General features: G+C 40.9%; 2 protein-coding genes across 2 annotated transcripts in view; one reads left to right on the top strand and one right to left on the bottom strand.

Annotated features, from left to right (window-relative positions):
- Nucleotides 1-469: 469 nt before the first annotated feature.
- LOC100990998 (putative PIP5K1A and PSMD4-like protein) lies at nt 470-4,752 on the top strand. Its single transcript, XM_003825677.5, has one exon. It carries the CDS (start codon nt 822-824, stop codon nt 3,528-3,530), a length of 2,709 nt encoding a protein of 902 aa, XP_003825725.3. The 5' UTR covers nt 470-821; the 3' UTR covers nt 3,531-4,752.
- A 2,476-nt stretch (nt 4,753-7,228) lies between these two features.
- The window catches only part of SLC35G1 (solute carrier family 35 member G1), a 55,279-nt gene continuing 44,365 nt past the window's right edge, over nt 7,229-18,142 (bottom strand). Inside the window, exon 4 of the transcript XR_004664797.3 lies at nt 7,229-8,201. The gene's annotated coding sequence lies outside the window, so the exon portion shown is untranslated. The remainder of the gene's footprint in view (nt 8,202-18,142) is intronic.

Below are 18,142 nucleotides of genomic sequence, written 5' to 3'. Positions count from 1 at the left end.
AGCAGGCATTTCATCCATTCAAAAATATTCACTGGGCATCTCCTGTGTGCCAGGTACAATGTAACGTGCTGCAGGTAAATAGCATTATAGTGCTTGCTGAATGAACAGTCTCTGATATAGTTTGGATATTTCCCCCCAAAATATCACATCAAAATATGATCCCCAATGTTGGAGGTGGGGCCTTATCAGACTAGCAACCATCACCACCAGTCAGAGGCTTATTAGACTGGCAATTCTCAAACTCTATACCAGAGAAAAACGGGAACTTCTAAAAAGCACAGATTGTAGGGCCCTCACCCCAGACGTAAATAAAAATTGGGGGGACTGGAGCACATGAGTTTGGATTAAATTACAAGTGCCCCAGATGATTCTGATGTATGGGATCCACTACTCAGAAAAGAAATCCTGGCCGGGTTGGGCGATTAACAGGCCGTGGCTAGGGAGGACGGAGAGGGGGCGTTTGCTCCTCTGGGACTTTTCATGCCTCGTTTTTTTTTCAGATGTGGCTTGGTCTGGACGCAAGGTCCCAGCAGCCAGCTTAAGCTTACTCTTCTGTGAAAGGGGAAAGTATCCCCTGTGGAAAGCAGTTAAACTTGTGGAGGGGGTGCGAGACGTGAGTTCTCCCCCATGCCAGGCGAATGGTGTGGACTTGAGCTGGTCCAGCAGCCGGCTCGACTTGTCTGAGGGAGCCCTGGAGGGGGCGGGGAGGTGGCCCACAGAACGTGGGTTCTATAAAGAGACGTTGGGAAGATTCGATTGCGAGAAGAGGAAGAGCCGGATTGAAAGCGAGCCAGGCCGTTGAGGGGGAGGGGGCTGCCAAGATGGCGTCGGCCTCCTCCGGGCCGTTGTCTTCAGTCGGTTTTTCATCCGTTGATCCCGCGGTCCCTTCCTGTACCTCGTCCTCAGCATCTGGAATCAAGAGACCCATGGCATCTGAGGTGCCTTATGCCTCTGGCATGCCCATCAAGAAAATAGGCCATAGAAGTGTTGATTCCTCAGGAGGGACAACCTCATCAGCCTTGAAAGGTGCCATCCAGTTAGGCATTACCCACACTGTGGGGAGCCTGAGTACCAAACCAGAGAGTGATGTCCTCATGCAAGATTTCCACATGGTGGAGAGTATCTTCTTTCCCAGTAAAGGGAGCAACCTGACCCCTGCTCATCACTACAATGCCTTTCATTTCAAGACCTATGCACCTGTTGCCTTCCGCTACTTCTGGGAGCTATTTGGTATCCGGCCCGATGATTACTTGTATTCCCTCTGCAGTGAGCCGCTGATTGAACTCTGTAGCTCTGGAGCTAGTGGTTCCCTGTTCTATGTGTCCAGCGACGATGAGTTCATTATTAAGACAGTCCGACATAAAGAGGCGGAGTTTCTGCAGAAGCTGCTTCCAGGATACTACATAAACCTCAACCAGAACCCTCGGACTTTGCTGCCTAAATTCTATGGACTGTACTGTGTGCAGGCAGGTGGCAAGAACATTCGGATTGTGGTGATGAACAATCTTTTACCAAGATCGGTAAAAATGCATATCAAATATGACCTCAAAGGCTCAACCTACAGACGGCGGGCTTCCCAGAAAGAGCGAGAGAAGCCTCTTCCCACATTTAAAGACCTAGACTTCTTACAAGACATCCCTGATGGTCTTTTTTTGGATGCTGACGTGCACAACGCTCTCTGTAAGACCCTGCAGCGTGACTGTTTGGTGCTGCAGAGCTTCAAGATAATGGATTATAGCCTCTTGATGTCAATCCATAATATAGATCATGCACAACGAGAGCCCTTAAGCAGCGAAACACAATACTCAGTTGATACTCAAAGACCGGCCCCCCAAAAGGCTCTGTATTCCACAGCCATGGAATCCATCCAGGGAGAGGCTCGACGGGGTGGCACCATGGAGACTGATGACCATATGGGTGGCATCCCTGCCCGGAATAGTAAAGGGGAAAGGCTTCTGCTTTATATTGGCATCATTGACATTCTACAGACTTACAGGTTTGTTAAGAAGTTGGAGCACTCTTGGAAAGCCCTGGTACATGACAGAGACACTGTCTCAGTGCATCGCCCAGGCTTCTACGCTGAATGGTTCCAGCGCTTCATGTGCAACACGGTATTTAAGAAGATTCCCTTGAAGCCTTCTCCTTCCAAAAAACTTCAGTCTGGCTCATCTTTCTCTCAGCGAGCAGGCTCCAGTGGCAACTCCTGCATTACTTACCAGCCATTGGTCTCTGGGGAACACAAGGCACAAGTGACAACAAAGGCGGAAGTGGAGCCAGGCGTTCACCTTGGTCGTCCTGATGTTTTACCTCAGACTCCACCTTTGGAGGAAATCAGTGAGGGCTCACCTATTCCTGACCCCAGTTTCTCACCTGTAGTTGGAGAGACTTTGCAAACGCTAACTACAAGTGTGGACAACAGTGAGTATATGCGGAATGGAGACTTCTTACCCACCCGGCTGCAGGCCCAGCAGGATGCTGTCAACACAGTTTGTCATTCAAAGACCCGCAGCAACCCTGAGAACAACGTGGGCCTTATCACACTGGATAATGACTGTGAAGTGCTGACCACACTCACCCCAGACACTGGCTGTATCCTGTCCAAGCTACATACTGTCCAACCCAAGGGCAAGATCACCTTCTGCATGGGCATCCACGTGGCCCATCTGGCTCTGAAGCACCGACAAGGCAACAATCACAAGATCCGCATCATTGCCTTTGTGGGAAACCCAGTGGAGGACAATGAGAAGGATCTGGTGAAACTGGCTAAATGCCTCAAGAAGGAGAAAGTAAATGTTGACATTATCAATTTTGGGGAAGAGGAGGTGAACACAGAAAAGCTGACAGCCTTTGTAAACACGTTGAATGGCAAAGATGGAACCGGTTCTCATCTGGTGACAGTGCCTCCTGGGCCCACTTTGGCTGATGCTCTCATCAGTTTTCCGATTTTGGCCGGTGAAGGTGGTGCCATGATGGGTCTTGGTGCCAGTGACTTTGAATTTGGAGTAGATCCCAGTGCTGATCCTGAGCTGGCCTTAGTCCTTCGTGTATTTATGGAAGAGCAGCGGCAGCGGCAGGAGGAGGAGGCCCGGCAGGCAGCTGCAGCTTCTGCTGCTGAGGCCGGGATTGCTACGACTGGGACTGAAGACTCAGACGATGCCCTGCTGAAGATGACCATCAGCCAGCAAGAGTTTGGCCACACTGGGCTTCCTGACCTAAGCAGTATGACTGAGGAAGAGAAGATTGTTTGTGCCATGCAGATGTCTTTGCGGGGAGCAGAGTTTGGCCTGGCAGAATCAGCAGACATTGATGCCAGCTCAGCCATGGAAACATCTGAGCCAGCCAAGGAGGAGGATGATTACGACGTGATGCAGGACCCTGAGTTCCTTCAGAGTGTCCTAGAGAACCTCCCAGGTGTGGATCCCAACAATGAAGCCATTCGAAATGCTGTGGGCTCCCTGGCCTCCCAGGCCACCAAGGACGGCAAGAAGGACAAGGAGGAAGACAAGAGTGAGACTGGAGGGAAAGGGTAGCTGAGCCTGCTCAGGGGACTGCATGGGAAGCACGGAATATAGGGTTAGATGTGTGTTATCTGTAACCATTACAGCCTAAATAAAGCTTGGCAACATTTTTTCCTTTTTTGCTTCAAAAAAAAAAAAAAAAGAAAGAAAAGATGCCTAAATCTGACCCCTGAAATGCTGATGAGCTTCATCTGAGCTGTGTGATCTCTCATGTGCAGCTAAGGTTGAGAACCACTAACATAAAATAATTCACATTAAAATCACCAGGAAGGTTTAATAACATTTCAAATACTTGGACCCAACCCCTAAAGATTCTAATTTAATTGGCCTGGGACTCAGGTACTGATATTTTTCAAAAGTTCACAAGGTAATTCTGAAATTCAGCAAAAGTTGAGAACCACTATTCAGACTAAGTGACTTGTCCAATGTCGCTGGGTGCATCAGACTTTACTGCCTTCCTTACACAGGGGTTGTGAATGAAATATGGCTATGGAAAGCAATTGTTGAGTAATATGTTATAAAGTATGGTGGTGATGATGATGATGACAATGATGACAATATTTCTTGAGTGCGTCCTATGCACCAGGCACTATGCTAAGCATTTTATGAGCTTAATCTTATTGAATCTTCAACATTAGCCTGCTGGTATTATTTTCCCTTTTCCTTGATTATAATATGTCATCAGTTGAGGATGACAATTTAATAACAGTTATTAGAGGCTGTTGCTTGTTAATAGGAAAATATTTATTCAGTCCTCTAGAGACAAAGATTTGCTTTGATTAGAATAAATGTAAATTTTGATTTATTTAACATGAAATACAAATAAACATGTGTGCTGCTATCAATGCAAATCACTCATCCCGTGTGATATCAAATAAACAGATACCTTCTATGTAGCCCTCCAAGTTCACCTACATTCACAAATGTTACTTATATCTCATACTGGGGTATCCATACTGGGCCTGGAAGCTGGCAAGTTTATTTAGACACATTCCATTTCAGGAATAATAAAATGCAGGGAAAATGTGTATCTTTGAGTCACAGAATCATAGTATTAATCTTATTTTCAGGTGAGACTCTAAAAGATTAAGTGACTTGCCTATAGTCCCAGGGTTCATTCTACAGCCAAGCCAGAAATAACAACCCAGTGCCCCTGATGCTGGAATTCTCCAGAAGCTCCTCTACTGACATAGTTTCCACTGACAAACTTTCCTTGACAAGAATAAAGTAGGCTGTCAGAACAAAATTTTGCCAGCTCTGTCTACTGCCGGCACTTGGAAATAGGAGTCCCATGGGGTTTGCAAACAAATGAAAGCAGTGGTGGGCTTGCAAGACCTTACCAGTCCTTAGAGTTCAGTTGATATGTCTCTCAATACAATGCAGGAACTAATTTTAAAGCATTTTGAAACAAGCACAATAACTGAAAATTCTGAGTTCAACAAGAAACAAATGCATTTAATCTTTGAAGAAAAATCAAGTCAATTAAGAAATGAAAATAGGTTGAGACTAGAATTATAAGAATGGAAATGATCAATTGGAGAAGTTTTCAGCCTTGAACAGGCCATTACCAAGTGGTCAGTATGACCACATTTATCTGATATTATTTGGTCCTTTTCTTTCTTTTAAAAGTACTATTTAGTTATAAGAATCTTAAATGCTGACTGGTGCAGTGGCTCATGCCTGTAATCTCAGCACTTAGGGAGACTGAGGCTGGAGGATCGCTTGAGCTCAGGAGTTTGAAACCAACCTGGGCAACATGGTGAGACCTTATCTCTACCAAAAGTAAAAAAAAATAGCTGGACATCGTGGCATGAGCCAGTAGTCCCAGCTACTTGGGAGGCTGAGGTGGGAGGATCACTTGAGCCTGGCAGATGGAGGCTGTGGTGAACTGTGATCTTGCCAAGACCGTGTCTCAAAAAAAAAAAAAAAAAAAGAAAGAAAGAAAGATAAGAAAAAAGAAAATTAAACACCACTTTTTTTAAAAAAGCAACAAAGAAAATTTGGACATTAAGAGAATAAACATTCCCATTAATCCCATCTCCGCTCTCCTAAGAGATCATCAGTTTAGTGCCTGCTTTTCCAAAAATATATGTCTAAAAATGATTTCTCTTTCTTAAAGAGAAAGTATATATCTATAGTCTTAACTTTCCTTTTTTTTCCCAACTATATAAATATAGTGGCCACCATACATTATTTTAAGCAGAAGGTAAATTAAACGATCCACTGCGAACACTTTGGATTTCTTTTGTAGCTCCCAATGTTTGTTTGGCAAGATAGAAATGCCCTTAAATGCAGCCTTATTGTCCCAGCTTTAGTAAAATTCTATTTATAAATCAAATCCAAAGTAACCAGAGACGTTGGCATAATCTTTGGTATTCTCTGCCGGTACAGAGAAATCTCAATTTGTGGTTTCCAACATTTGTAAGGTGGTAAATAGCAACCTCCCTCCACTGTTCCTCCCACCTCAAGTCAGCAGGGTGCTGGTAAACCGGCTTGGGTGGGAGTGAGGGGAACCCCTGGTGTGTCGTGTTTACTGACTTCCATTGGGTAAATGCTCCATGATTGGCTCACAAAATTTCCTAATATTTAACAATTGGTGTTGAACTGTTCTGACACATCAGTGTCAAGCCATTCGATGACCAATTATGGCACATATATGACCCTTTTATCTTGATATAACACTCTTGCAGGCTCATTTCATACATGTAGTCACTGCACCTACGAGAAACGTATAACAGAATGAATGACCCAAAGCCAACAACTGTGGGGAAAAGTGAATTAGACAACATCTCTCTCATATTTCTCTATTTATGAGAGGAAATTCTAGCATATAACCTCCAAGTATGATGAAGTTCTTCTGTAGACATGTAGGTATCAGTATTATGCTAACATTTTTTCTTTTCCTAGATAAAAATAAAGTAGCCCACAAGTCTGTTTTTATGTTATGTTAACATTCATTAGGTATTCTTTGCAATTTTCCCTTTTGCAGCTATTAAATCACTTATTCCTTCAATATTTTTTCCTGCATAATGATTTTTTTATAGAAGCTAATACAGTAAGCATTTTAAAGTCTTACCAGTTGTGACATTGAAATAATGAGACTTTAAAGTCCAACCACGTATCTGGAAATATAGGAACACCATTCATTTATTTTTTAGAAGACCACACACTCATGCTAATGAGGATGCCATTGCTTAAAATGTTTTGGAAATTCTCTTTAGGAATTGCTTTTGGCACAAGATTATGCAGTATGGATGAATATTAGTTTCACTGCCCTAATAGTGGTGCTTCATATTTTTCTAATTAAAATTATAAAATACAACCTCTGATAAAGGGTAAAGAGCATTGGATGTTGATTCAGAAGATCTGGACTCAAGTTTAACCTCTGCTACCTACTCGTTTTGTACTCTGCATATCCCTTAACTGCTCCTAACCTCACTTTCCTTCTCTGCAATTTGAGAATAAAAGTACACTCGTGTGTTGCTTAACGGCGGGGATGTGTTCTGAGAACCACATTGTTAGGTGACTTCATTGTTGTGTGAACATCGTAGAGTTTACTTACACAGCCTAGATGGTATAGCCTACCAAACACCTAGGCTAGCCCCTATTGCTTCGGAGCTACAAACCTGTACAACATGTTCTGAATACTGTAGGCAATTGTAGCACAATGATAAGTGTTTGTGTATCTAAACATACTCAGTATAGAAAAGGTACAGTAAAAATATGTATAATCAACAAAAAATGGTACATCTGTATAGGGCATTTATTATGAATGGAGCCTGCAAGAGTGGAAGTTGCTCTGGGTGAGTCAGTGAGTGAGTGGTGAGCGACTGTGAAGGCCTAGGACATGACTGTACACTAGAGTAAACTATAAACACTGTACACTTAGGCTACACTAAATTTATTTTTAAAAATTCCTTTCTTCAATAATAAATTAACCTTAGCTTACTATAGTTTTTTACTTTATAAATTTTTATTTTTATTAACTTTTTGACTCATAATCACATAGCTTAAAACACAAATACATTGTACAGTTGTACAAAATATTTTCTTCATATCTTTATTCTGTGATATGGTTAAGCTTTGTATTCCCACCCAAATCTCACCCTGAATTGTAATAATCCCTACGTGTCAAGGACGGGGCGAGGTAGAGATAATTGAATCATCGGGGCAGTTTCCCCCATACTGTTCTCATGGTAGTGAAAAAGTCTCATGGGGTCTGATGGTTTTATAAATGGGAGTTCCCCTGCCTAAGCTCTCTTGCCACCCCCATGTAAGACAAGACTTTGCTCCTCATTCGCCTTCCGCCATGCCTGTGAGGCCTCCTCAGCCATGTGGAACTGTGAGTCAATTAAACCTCTTTCTTTTATACATTACCCAGTAGCAGGTATATCTTTATTAGCAGCATGAGAACAGACTAATACATTCTGTAAGCTTTTTTTCTATTTTTAATATTTTTTATTTTATTTACCTTTTAAACTTTTTTCTTAAAAACTAAGACACAAATACACACATTAGCCTACCAGGGTCAGGATCATTAATATCACTGTCTTCCGCCTCCACATCTTGACTGACTGGAAGGCCTTCAGGGACAGGAACATGCATGGAGCTGTCGTCTCCTGTGATAGCAATGCCTTCTTGTCCACACCTCCTGAAGGACTTGCCTGAGGCTATTTTACAGTTCTAAAAAAAAATAAGTAGAAGGAGTATACTTTAAAATAATGATAAAAAGTATAGTATAGTAAATACTAGGTGATAAGAATTTTTCAGCTCCATTATAATCTTATGGGACCACTGTCATATATGTGGTTTATCACTGAGTGAAATGTCATTGTGTGGTGCATGACTGTACCTGCTCCAGGAGTTGTCCTGAAGATTAAATAATACAAGGCATTGTGATAACACCTTGTGAAATGAAACACGCTATCCAAATGAAAGTCATCATTGGTCTAGCTTGATTAGAATTGAATGGGCTTGGCTATTTCCAAAATTCAGATATATTCCCTGAAAGCATAAATGTTCCATCATCAAAAAAAGTGTAGTGTAAAAAGAAATATGCTTGGACTTTGTCTCAGTTCTTGGCTCAGAGCTCGTAAAGCCCTTGGAATTTCCTGAATGACAGGAGTGTCTTTGGTTCTTTGCAAGGAGCCCCTTTTGAACATTCCTGAGTTTATGCTAATGAGGTGATTTAGAGTGGGACCCAGATAGTGTCAGGATGGGGCCAGTCCCCAGAAGGATTATAGAAACTTGGGACTTTCATCCCAATTCACCTACCCCTCAGGAGGAGATGAGGAATGGAATTCAAGCTGTTAAAAACACATATACACCATGGAATACTATGCAGCCATAAAAAATGATGAGTTCATGTCCTTTGTAGGGACATGGATGAAATTGGAAATCATCATTCTCAGTAAACTATCGCGAGAACAAAAAACCAAACACCGCATATTCTCACTCATAGGTGGGAATTGAACAATGAGAACACATGGACACAGGAAGGGGAACATCACACTCTGGGGACTGTGGTGGGGTGGGGGGAGGGGGGAGGGATAGCATTGGGAGATATACCTAATGCTAGATGACGAGTTAGTGGGTGCAGCACACCAGCATGGCACATGTATACATATGTAACTAACCTGCACAATGTGCACATGTACCCTAAAACTTAAAGTATAATAAAAAATTTAAAAAAAAAAAACTCTCAAACAACAAGATTTGATGACTTTCCAGGTGGGTGAACACATGGAGGTGATGGGAGGGTGGGCACCTGGAGAAGGTGTGGAAACTCCACACTCCTCACCTTGAACTCCAGACCTTGCCCTGTGTAGCTCTTCCATCTGGCTGTTCCTGAGCTATATCCTGTATAATAAACTAATAAATGTAAGCAAAGTGTTTCCCTGAGTTCTGAACTATTCTAGCAAAGTATCAAACCTGGGGGGAGGGGGGTCTTAGAAACCCTCAGTTTATAGAGGATTGGTCAGAAGTAAGGAAGGCCCGCACTTTCATCTGGCACCTGAAGTAGGGGCAGTCTGTGGGACTGAGCCTTTTCACTTGTGGGATCTGAGGCTACTCATCTGGTAGATAGTGTCAGGATTGAATTAAATTGTAGGACGCCACTCCCTCCCCTACCCCGCCTCACCCCACCCCCATGTCGGGAGACTTGGTTGGTGTGGGGAACCCCCCATGCCCCACATTTGGTGTTAGAAATGTTGTGTGAGTCTAGAGAGTATTTTTTTCAGAGTATTCAAAATAATTTGGAAGACACTTACATGGATCCCTCAGGTCAGTTTATTGAACCCAAATGAGGACTCAGGGATTATGGGCCCTAGATCATTTTGAGATCTGAGATCCAGAGAAAGCATATCCTATACTGAAGCCCTCCTCACTCTCCAGGTCCTTAGTGTTCTCATTTCTTCTTGATTCTCTGCTTCCCACCCACTCCACTGGATGAAAGCAGGATGGCTGCATGAGAGCATTTATGATAATAAATTTGAAAAGATCCTGGCCGGGCTTTTGACAAGAACATCTTCATCTCTCTCTCACACCAGCAGCCTGGGCCAGCCAGCTCTCCTCCTTTTGAATGCCTCACTCAGTATTGCTGCTATTCTTGCCATTTTAAGATAGCTTTGACCTGAGGGGCAGGATCACAAATTCCACAGTGGAGCACAGGGCATGAAGAGGTTGTTCTGTCATAGTCTGAGGCTATGAGGGAGAAATTAACCTCAGGCCCAGCAGATTCCAACCAGCCCACCCCTAATCAGATAGGTCATATGAATGAAACATTTAACCAGGTTATCCAGTTTCTTGCTGTAAAACTAGCCCTTTGCAGTCTGCTGGAGCAATTACTGAAGTCTGTCATCTGCAATGCTCCTTTCACATCTAAAAGTGTTCTCTCTTTTCATTTTTCATGTTAATCAAAACAATAAATAGCAACCACTTAGGTATCCCAACAATGACTGCACTACATATAGTTTACAAATCAGAACAACAGATAAATACATATCATTTTACTGCATGCTATATTTTTTTTGTTGTAGATTTAAAAGTGTGCTTTGTTTGTAAGAAAATAAGTAAAGAAAACTGCTTCACATTCTAAGGCGAAAAGAAATCCTCTCACGTGTCGCTGTAAAATTTTCATTTATGGTGATGAGTTGTCCTGTGTCAAAACATCCTTATTAACAGACATTTTACTGTGAGCGCTCTCTCTTTATTGTGTTGTCTGATAGTGCAGGGTTTTGTAGTGAATACAAGTAAAGTATGAACTGTCTAAACAAAAAAGCAAACACAGGCCAGGTGTGGTGGCTGACACCTGTAAGCCCAGCTACTTGGGAAGCTGAGGCACAAGAATCACTTGAACCTGGGAGGCGAAGGTGGCAGTGAGCTAAGATCGTGCCACTGCACTCCAGCCTGGGCAACAGAGTGAGACTCTGTCTCAAAAAAAAACAAGCAAACCCCACAAATCTAATAATATTTGAAAAGACACAACAGTTTCAGTGACAGATTAAACACAAAAAATACACTGGCCCATGATTTGGTTATCCTTGGTTAGAGCCACTGTATATTATAAAAATTTAAAAACAAATTCTTGGTTTTTTAAAGGAATTCCTTGGGATGAGGGAATTTTAATGAGCTACTTCTATTGGTATTCTTCAACCATCAGTTTCGAAGCTAAGTATTTGATGTTTCAAGGTAAATTAGATTTTGAAGCAGCAGACCAAATATTCAGTTCTCATCCACCAGTAAACAATACTTCACGCCCATTTTATAAAGCTTTCAGTTATGTTTTTCCTTATCTGCTGCTGCTGCCTGTAGGCATTTGCAAAACATACATCATGGCTCCTGGTCATTAGTCCCATCAATTATTAGTTTCTCAAATTCAAGCACAACCTCCAAGGTCTTAGTGTTAATGTTAAATTACTTAATTGAAGAATAAGAAATGATGAGACTAAACCTTCTCTCTTGTCTCCTAATGGAGACTTAATAGTCTTTCCCAAGGGGTATTTTAAATATAAATATTTTTAAAATTTAAAGGAAGTTCATTTTACAACTTGAAGGTGATTTCCCTTCAGAATGTTAAGCACTTTTCCTTGTTTATTTTCTTATAAACAAAGCTCACTTTTAAATATAAAATGCAAAAAAGATACAGAGTACAGTAAAATGATACATATTTATCTGTTGATCTGTTTAGTAAACCATATGTAGTGCAATCATTGTTGAAATACAAAATAAAGACTAAAATAATGAACATAAAAGTAACCTGTAGTCTCACCATCAAAAGAATAATTTAACATTTTGATGTATATCCTTTATAAAATATTGTATTTCAACTGCAAATGTATTGATTAAGTGTTTAGTATATACCCAGAACTGTTCTGGGTGCTGAGAGAGAGATAAATGAACATAGTCTTCATCCCCCAAGGGCTTACAAATAAGGTATTCATCTTATTGATAAAGGCCTAGTTTGCTGATAGAAAAGTTAGTTGATAGTTGTTAATTTTCCACATTTTGAATATTTATAGGCTTTAAGCTCAATTGAAAAGAGTTCTCTCCCAGGTATGTCAAGTCCGTTACAACCTCTTTTTAACTTACTGCCTTTTGTGTCTTGTTCACTGGGCCCAGATTGTACTTAATGGATTTGATGGTATCCAGACATATTTAGTTACACTGATTCCTCTAATAAAACAGTCATTTCTCAGTGCACATTATGTTAGTTCCTTGGAATGGAGATAGGTGTTCTATAGGGAAATAGATTTTATGGCCAGAAATGTTTGGGAAATTCTGTGTTAAACAATCATGTAGAATACAAAATCAATTGTTTGATGAGTGATCAATCTAAATGTGGAAGCTAAATCTATCCAGCCTGTAGAAGAAAATGTAGGAAAATATTTTCATGACCATGAAGTAGGCAAAGATTTCTTAGGACATCAAAACAGGACAAATTTGACTTCAACAAAATTAAAAACATTAATCAAAAGATGTAGTTTTCCTTTTTAAAAGAAATAGTTAAAATGAAAGACAATTCATAGACTGTGAGAAAATATTCACAATACATATATCTGACAAAGTACTCACATCAAAATACTGATATCAGAATATATAAAGAACTACAAATTAATAATAAAAAAGACAAAACTAAAAAAGATCAGGCAAAAGGCTTGAAGAGATACTTGACATAAAAAATATATAAACACTCAATAAGTGCATGAAAAGGTGCTTAACAGTAATCAAGAAAATGCAATTAAAACCATGATATAGTACCACTTCACATCAACTGCAATGAGACTAAATAAGATTTAAATACCAAGCATCAGAAAATATATGAACTGGCTGTGATACACTGATAACAGGAATATAAAGTGGTATGACCACTTTGGAAAAGAGTTTACCGCTAAACAGATAGCTACTGGTAGCTATAATTGCACTCCTAGTTGAACTTCTCAGCATCCGTATATTTATATATATTATTTGACACACACACACACACAGACACACACACACACACAGTGAAAACCTTGCTGCACCCAAGAGGAATAAGAGTATGTCCACAAAAATACTGGTATAAAGAATGTTCATAGCAGCTTTATTTATAATGGGAATGAACTACTAGTTCACACAGTGTACATGAACTAGTGTGATTCACAAAACAACAGAAACATTGTATCAAGGGAAAGAAGCAGGCACAAACTAGTACCTACTATAAGAATATGTGAAACTAAGCTATGGTGATAAAAATCATTTAGGATGATTGCCTCTGGAGAAGGTCTTGGGGTAACTAGAAAGGAATACCAGGAACTTTGTGGAGTAATGGAAATGTTCTCTCTCTTAATTTAGGCGGTGGTAATACAAGTGTATACTTTTTTTAGCTTTTAATTTTGATGTACATAATTTTCAATTTACAGAAAACTTGCAAAGCCAGGACAAGAACTTCCGTATTCTGTATCTAGGTTCCCCAACTGTTAGGCGTATGTATTTGTTGAAATTAATTGAACCATATGCTTCAAATATGGATGTAAATGTTACCTTAATAAATAAAGTGGGGGGAAAAGCTATTTTACTGAACAACTTCTCAGAATTAGTTAAGTCTCCAAAAAATGTATACTTTATGTATTACCTCCCTAATTTTTTTTGGATGAGAAACCTAGTTTTCAACAAAAACCTGCTGGGCCAATGTCTCAATGAATGCTCATTGGGACCCAGTGCTCTAGTACAGCACTTCTCAGCCCTGAGTGCTCACTGGAATCACCTGAGGAGCTTTTCAAACCTTCTAAAGTCCAAGCTGCACCTCAGTCTAAATAAATTACACTCACCAGTGGAGCCAAGGAAGCAATCTGTTTATATCCCAGGTGAGAGCTGGGCGTGACACTTATAATCCCAGCTACTTGGGAGGCTGAGGTTGGAGGATCACTTGAGCCCAAGAATTTGAATCCAGCCTGGGTAACACAGTGACACTCCCATTTTAAAACAAAACAACAACAACAAATAAATCTCAGATGAATCCAGTGTGAGCCATGGCTGAGAATCACTGTTTTACGAAAACATCATCTCACTTTTAAGAATTGACACTTGCCCACGGTAGGGTGGCCGAATGGTCTAAGGCACTGGATTAAGAATTGACACTTGCCCAATTAGACAGAGGCTCACACTTAATAAACATTACCAAGACCAGCAACCTGGTGTCCTCCCTCGATGGATATCTGCATTGGGAGCAGGGATCTATCGTACTGATTAGTGCCCACCTGGCTGGCTCTCTGACTGTAGGACCCTGGCTTCTCCCCTTCAGACCTCTGTTTCCTGCCTGCAGTTCACTTCAGTGGATGTCCTCTCTGGACAAGGTGCCCAGGTAGACCTATAGTATTTGCCTATTTTTTTCCAACCCAGCTCTATACTATTAAGTGGTCTGATTGGTTGCCTAGCCCCCTGTCATGTGACCAGAACCCAATGAGAACAAGGCTTTGGTTTCTTGGGCAGTTCAGTTTGTATACTGAACTTTCTCAAGCCATCCTACTTCCCACTGTGTTTCTAGACCTGTTTCTGATCAAAGCTCCTGGTCTCTTGCCTCATTCTTTACCACAGTCTCAAACTGACCTCTTATATCTGGTAATTCATATTGCTGCTTTGCCCCAGCTGTTGGCTCCAAATGAGACTGCACTTCATGCATCTATCACAGGAGTTTCCTCTACCCTCTCTGGTGCCAGCACTTTCTACCTCAACGAGGACCCCTCTCTGTTGCTAGCCGGGTAAGCCTCCGCTTAAGAAAGAGAATGGGGCAGTTTCTCTGTGCCTCAGCTAACCTCCCTGGTCTCACCTAAATGTGCAGTTCGGCCCTGATAACTCTCACTTGGCTGGTCTTACTCTCTCACATGGCCTGGCCAGCCTCGTATTTCCGTTCGTTGGACACCACAGGGAATTAGGCATCCGGCTGAAGCCACTATATCAGGTTTCTGTGTGCTTCCGAGGGGCTGGTGTCTGCCCTACATTCCATTCTACTGACCATGTGGTACATTCTCGGTGCAGGCGGCTAGATGAAGTGCGTATCAGAAAATACAGCTGCTCACACCTCAGAACTCCAAGTGCCCTCTCTGTCATCCATCTCTCCTGGCTCAGGCCTGCCCCTTCCTGACCTGGGCCACAGCTTTGATCCAGCATTTATCTTTATTTCTATTCATGGTTTATATCTGCCCCTAGCCTCAAACCCATGTCATAGATCCCTCCAAGGGGATGGAGAGGCCACATTCCTGGCATCAGGTTCATGGACATCTGTTGTTTTGCCCGCTTGGCCTCTCCACTCCCTTCTCCTGATAACAACACCCAGCTTTCGCTTAAGAAAACCAATACTCACCTCCAGTCAGAAATAACATAGATTCAGCATACATGTCAAGTGTCCCTCCCTTGACCACGGCATGGGCAGAAGTCCCAAACTAAATCATTCCAATATTCGCTCTCTGAAATTTGAGTGGAGTAGAGCACGAAAAGTTTTAAAATGGCTGAAAATCATCAAACCTACTTATCTTGAAGGGTAATGCTTGTTTCTATTAAGAGTCTCTGAACCCCTTAGTTCCTGCTGTTTTCTAAGATTTATTCTTTCATCGTACATTTTCTTCAATTCCCAGGCTTGTTTATTTACTTATTGATTTGTTTTCTCTCGTACCAAGAGCTGGTTCCATTGTTTGTGACCAGTACATATAACTAGTTTACAGTCAACTCTTTTTTATCTTTAAAATAATAATAAAATACTAAGAAATATTTTAAAGAATTATTTCATAAGAGTGACTTATTTCCTAGGATCTCCTTGGAGTTCCATAGATTTTGTCTATTACCTTTATAATCCTAGCTGAGGTAATTGTTTAACATCTCTGAGCCTCAGTTTCCTCATTTGTAAAACAAAGCAAGCCAGTGATCCTCATCTCATAGAGAATCAGGGCAGGTTAGATGAGAAAACATTAACCACCACCTGCTCAGAGCCTGGCACATCACAGGTAAACAAATGTTTGTTGAATGAGGCATTTGTGTATTACTTCCCAGGTTCGTTTTGCTCTCCCAAAATGCTTTCTTAAAATCATGTAGTGGGAAGATTATGTAAAACTGTCCTTGGGACTTAATCATAGAAAATTCTCCTGACAAAGTACATTTTGGAATATTTGGTCCAGGAACATAGCCAGCAATTTGGCAAGCATAACTCTCCAGCAAAAACAAGGCCGTTGTACAAAAGAACCTCTCATGCCTTTGGCCTCTCTGCTTTGGTTTGCTCTAACTTCTGCAGATGGTCATGCTCAACCTAGTAGACAGTGGTATCTAAATTCTAAATCCACTGTCTTCCTAAGGAGGAAACGAAGGTACAAGGGAGACAAAGTGTACAGCTTACCCATTGGCATGGTGTCAATAGAAGAAAAAAACTCTTCAGCTCTCTTACTCCCCCTGCCCCTCAACACTTGAGGAATTATGCCAAATTGAGGAATAAACTCCCTGGATAAAGAAATAATAGAGAAGCTCACCTCATTTCAGACAAACCTTCAGTATATGAGGACTATGAGAAACACAAGAAGAGGTAGCAGCTGTGAATGGTGAGTGCTCAGAATGTAGATTGTAGTCCCATAGAGCAAAAGCCACAGCCACTGAGTCTGACCGAGACTTTTTATCCCTCACCCCACTTACCCCCTCTCCATTTCTGCACATGGATGCATTTTGTATGTGCATGAAACTGGAACATACTGAAGCAAGAAACAATAATAAACTTACATTGTGTTGATACTAATTTTTTTTTAGTTCCAGTTTATGCCCATGTCTTTAAAACTTAAAATAATTAAGAGATAGTTTTCATTTTTAAAGAGCCCAATCCAGCTATATTTGATGAAATTCAAAAAAGAAATTTAAATCAGCAATGGTATAATTATTATCCAAATTGACTATAAATATTGATATGCACAGTGAGTCACCTGAAGAGTGTCTGGCTCATGAAGGCACTTAATATTTTTGGGATGAATGAATGAATGAAAAATAAATACCTGTGTGAGCAAATCAAGTCACTTATTCATTTTTATGTTACCACTAAGGAACATGGAGTTGGAAGGAGCCAGGAATACTAGTTCTACCCTGATATTTTAAAGGGGAGGAACTGAGGCCAAAAGGAAGTCACTTGACTAAGGCACAGGCTAGTGGCAGTTCTGGAATTTTTTTACTTCCCTGAAAGTTGTTATTCCAGACTTCTTCCCACAAGTGGAATTTTAATGTACACATGATTGGTTTATTGAATTAATAGTTTTTTCCCCCTAAGTTTGCTCTGATTTTAGCATTCTTTGACTCACTCATATAACATATATTTGTTGCATGGTTACTCTGGGCTAGGCACTATTCTAAGCAGCAAACAAAACACATCAAGATCCTGCATTTAGGGAGCTTATATTCTAGTGGGAGCAGGGCAGGCAATAAAACAGAAAACAAGTCAATATATAATACCTCAGTTGGTAACAAATGCTCAAATAAAGCATAACACAAATGATGGGGATCCATCTCTAGGTATGTACCCAAGAGAAATAACATATGACCACATAAAAACTTGCTCACAATGCCTTTCACAGAATTATACACAATAGCCAAAAAGTGAAAACAACTCAGATGTTCATCTACTGATAAGCAGAGGACTAAGATGTGGTATATCCATATGGAATATTATCTGCCAAGAAGCAGCAATGAAGTACTGATACATGCCACAACATGGATGAATCTTAAAAACATTATGAGAAGTGAAAAAAGCCCATCACAAAAGACTGTATATTGTATAATTTCCTGCATGTGAAAAGTCCAGAATAGGCAAATATATAGAGACTGAAAGCAGATTAGTGGTCAGCTAGGGCTAGGGAACCGGGGTAATTGGTGTGTCAGAGGGTAATGATGATCAAAAGGTGCAGACTTTCTTTTTGGGGTGATGAAAATGTTGTACAATTGATAGTGGTGATGGATGCAAACTCTGTTAATACTAAAAGTCATTGAATTGTACACTTCAAATGAGTGTATTGTATGGTATGTGAACTGTGGGAGCGGGCTCCTGCTGTTTTATGAAGTATCTTCAAGAAAGGTCTCACTGACAAAGCGACATTTGAGCAGAGACTGCAAGGAATGGAGAAAGT

This window comes from Pan paniscus, chromosome 8, assembly GCF_029289425.2.
Source record: "Pan paniscus chromosome 8, NHGRI_mPanPan1-v2.0_pri, whole genome shotgun sequence".
Classification (NCBI taxonomy): domain Eukaryota; kingdom Metazoa; phylum Chordata; class Mammalia; order Primates; family Hominidae; genus Pan; species Pan paniscus.
This window is presented reverse-complemented; position numbering and strand designations above follow the sequence as displayed.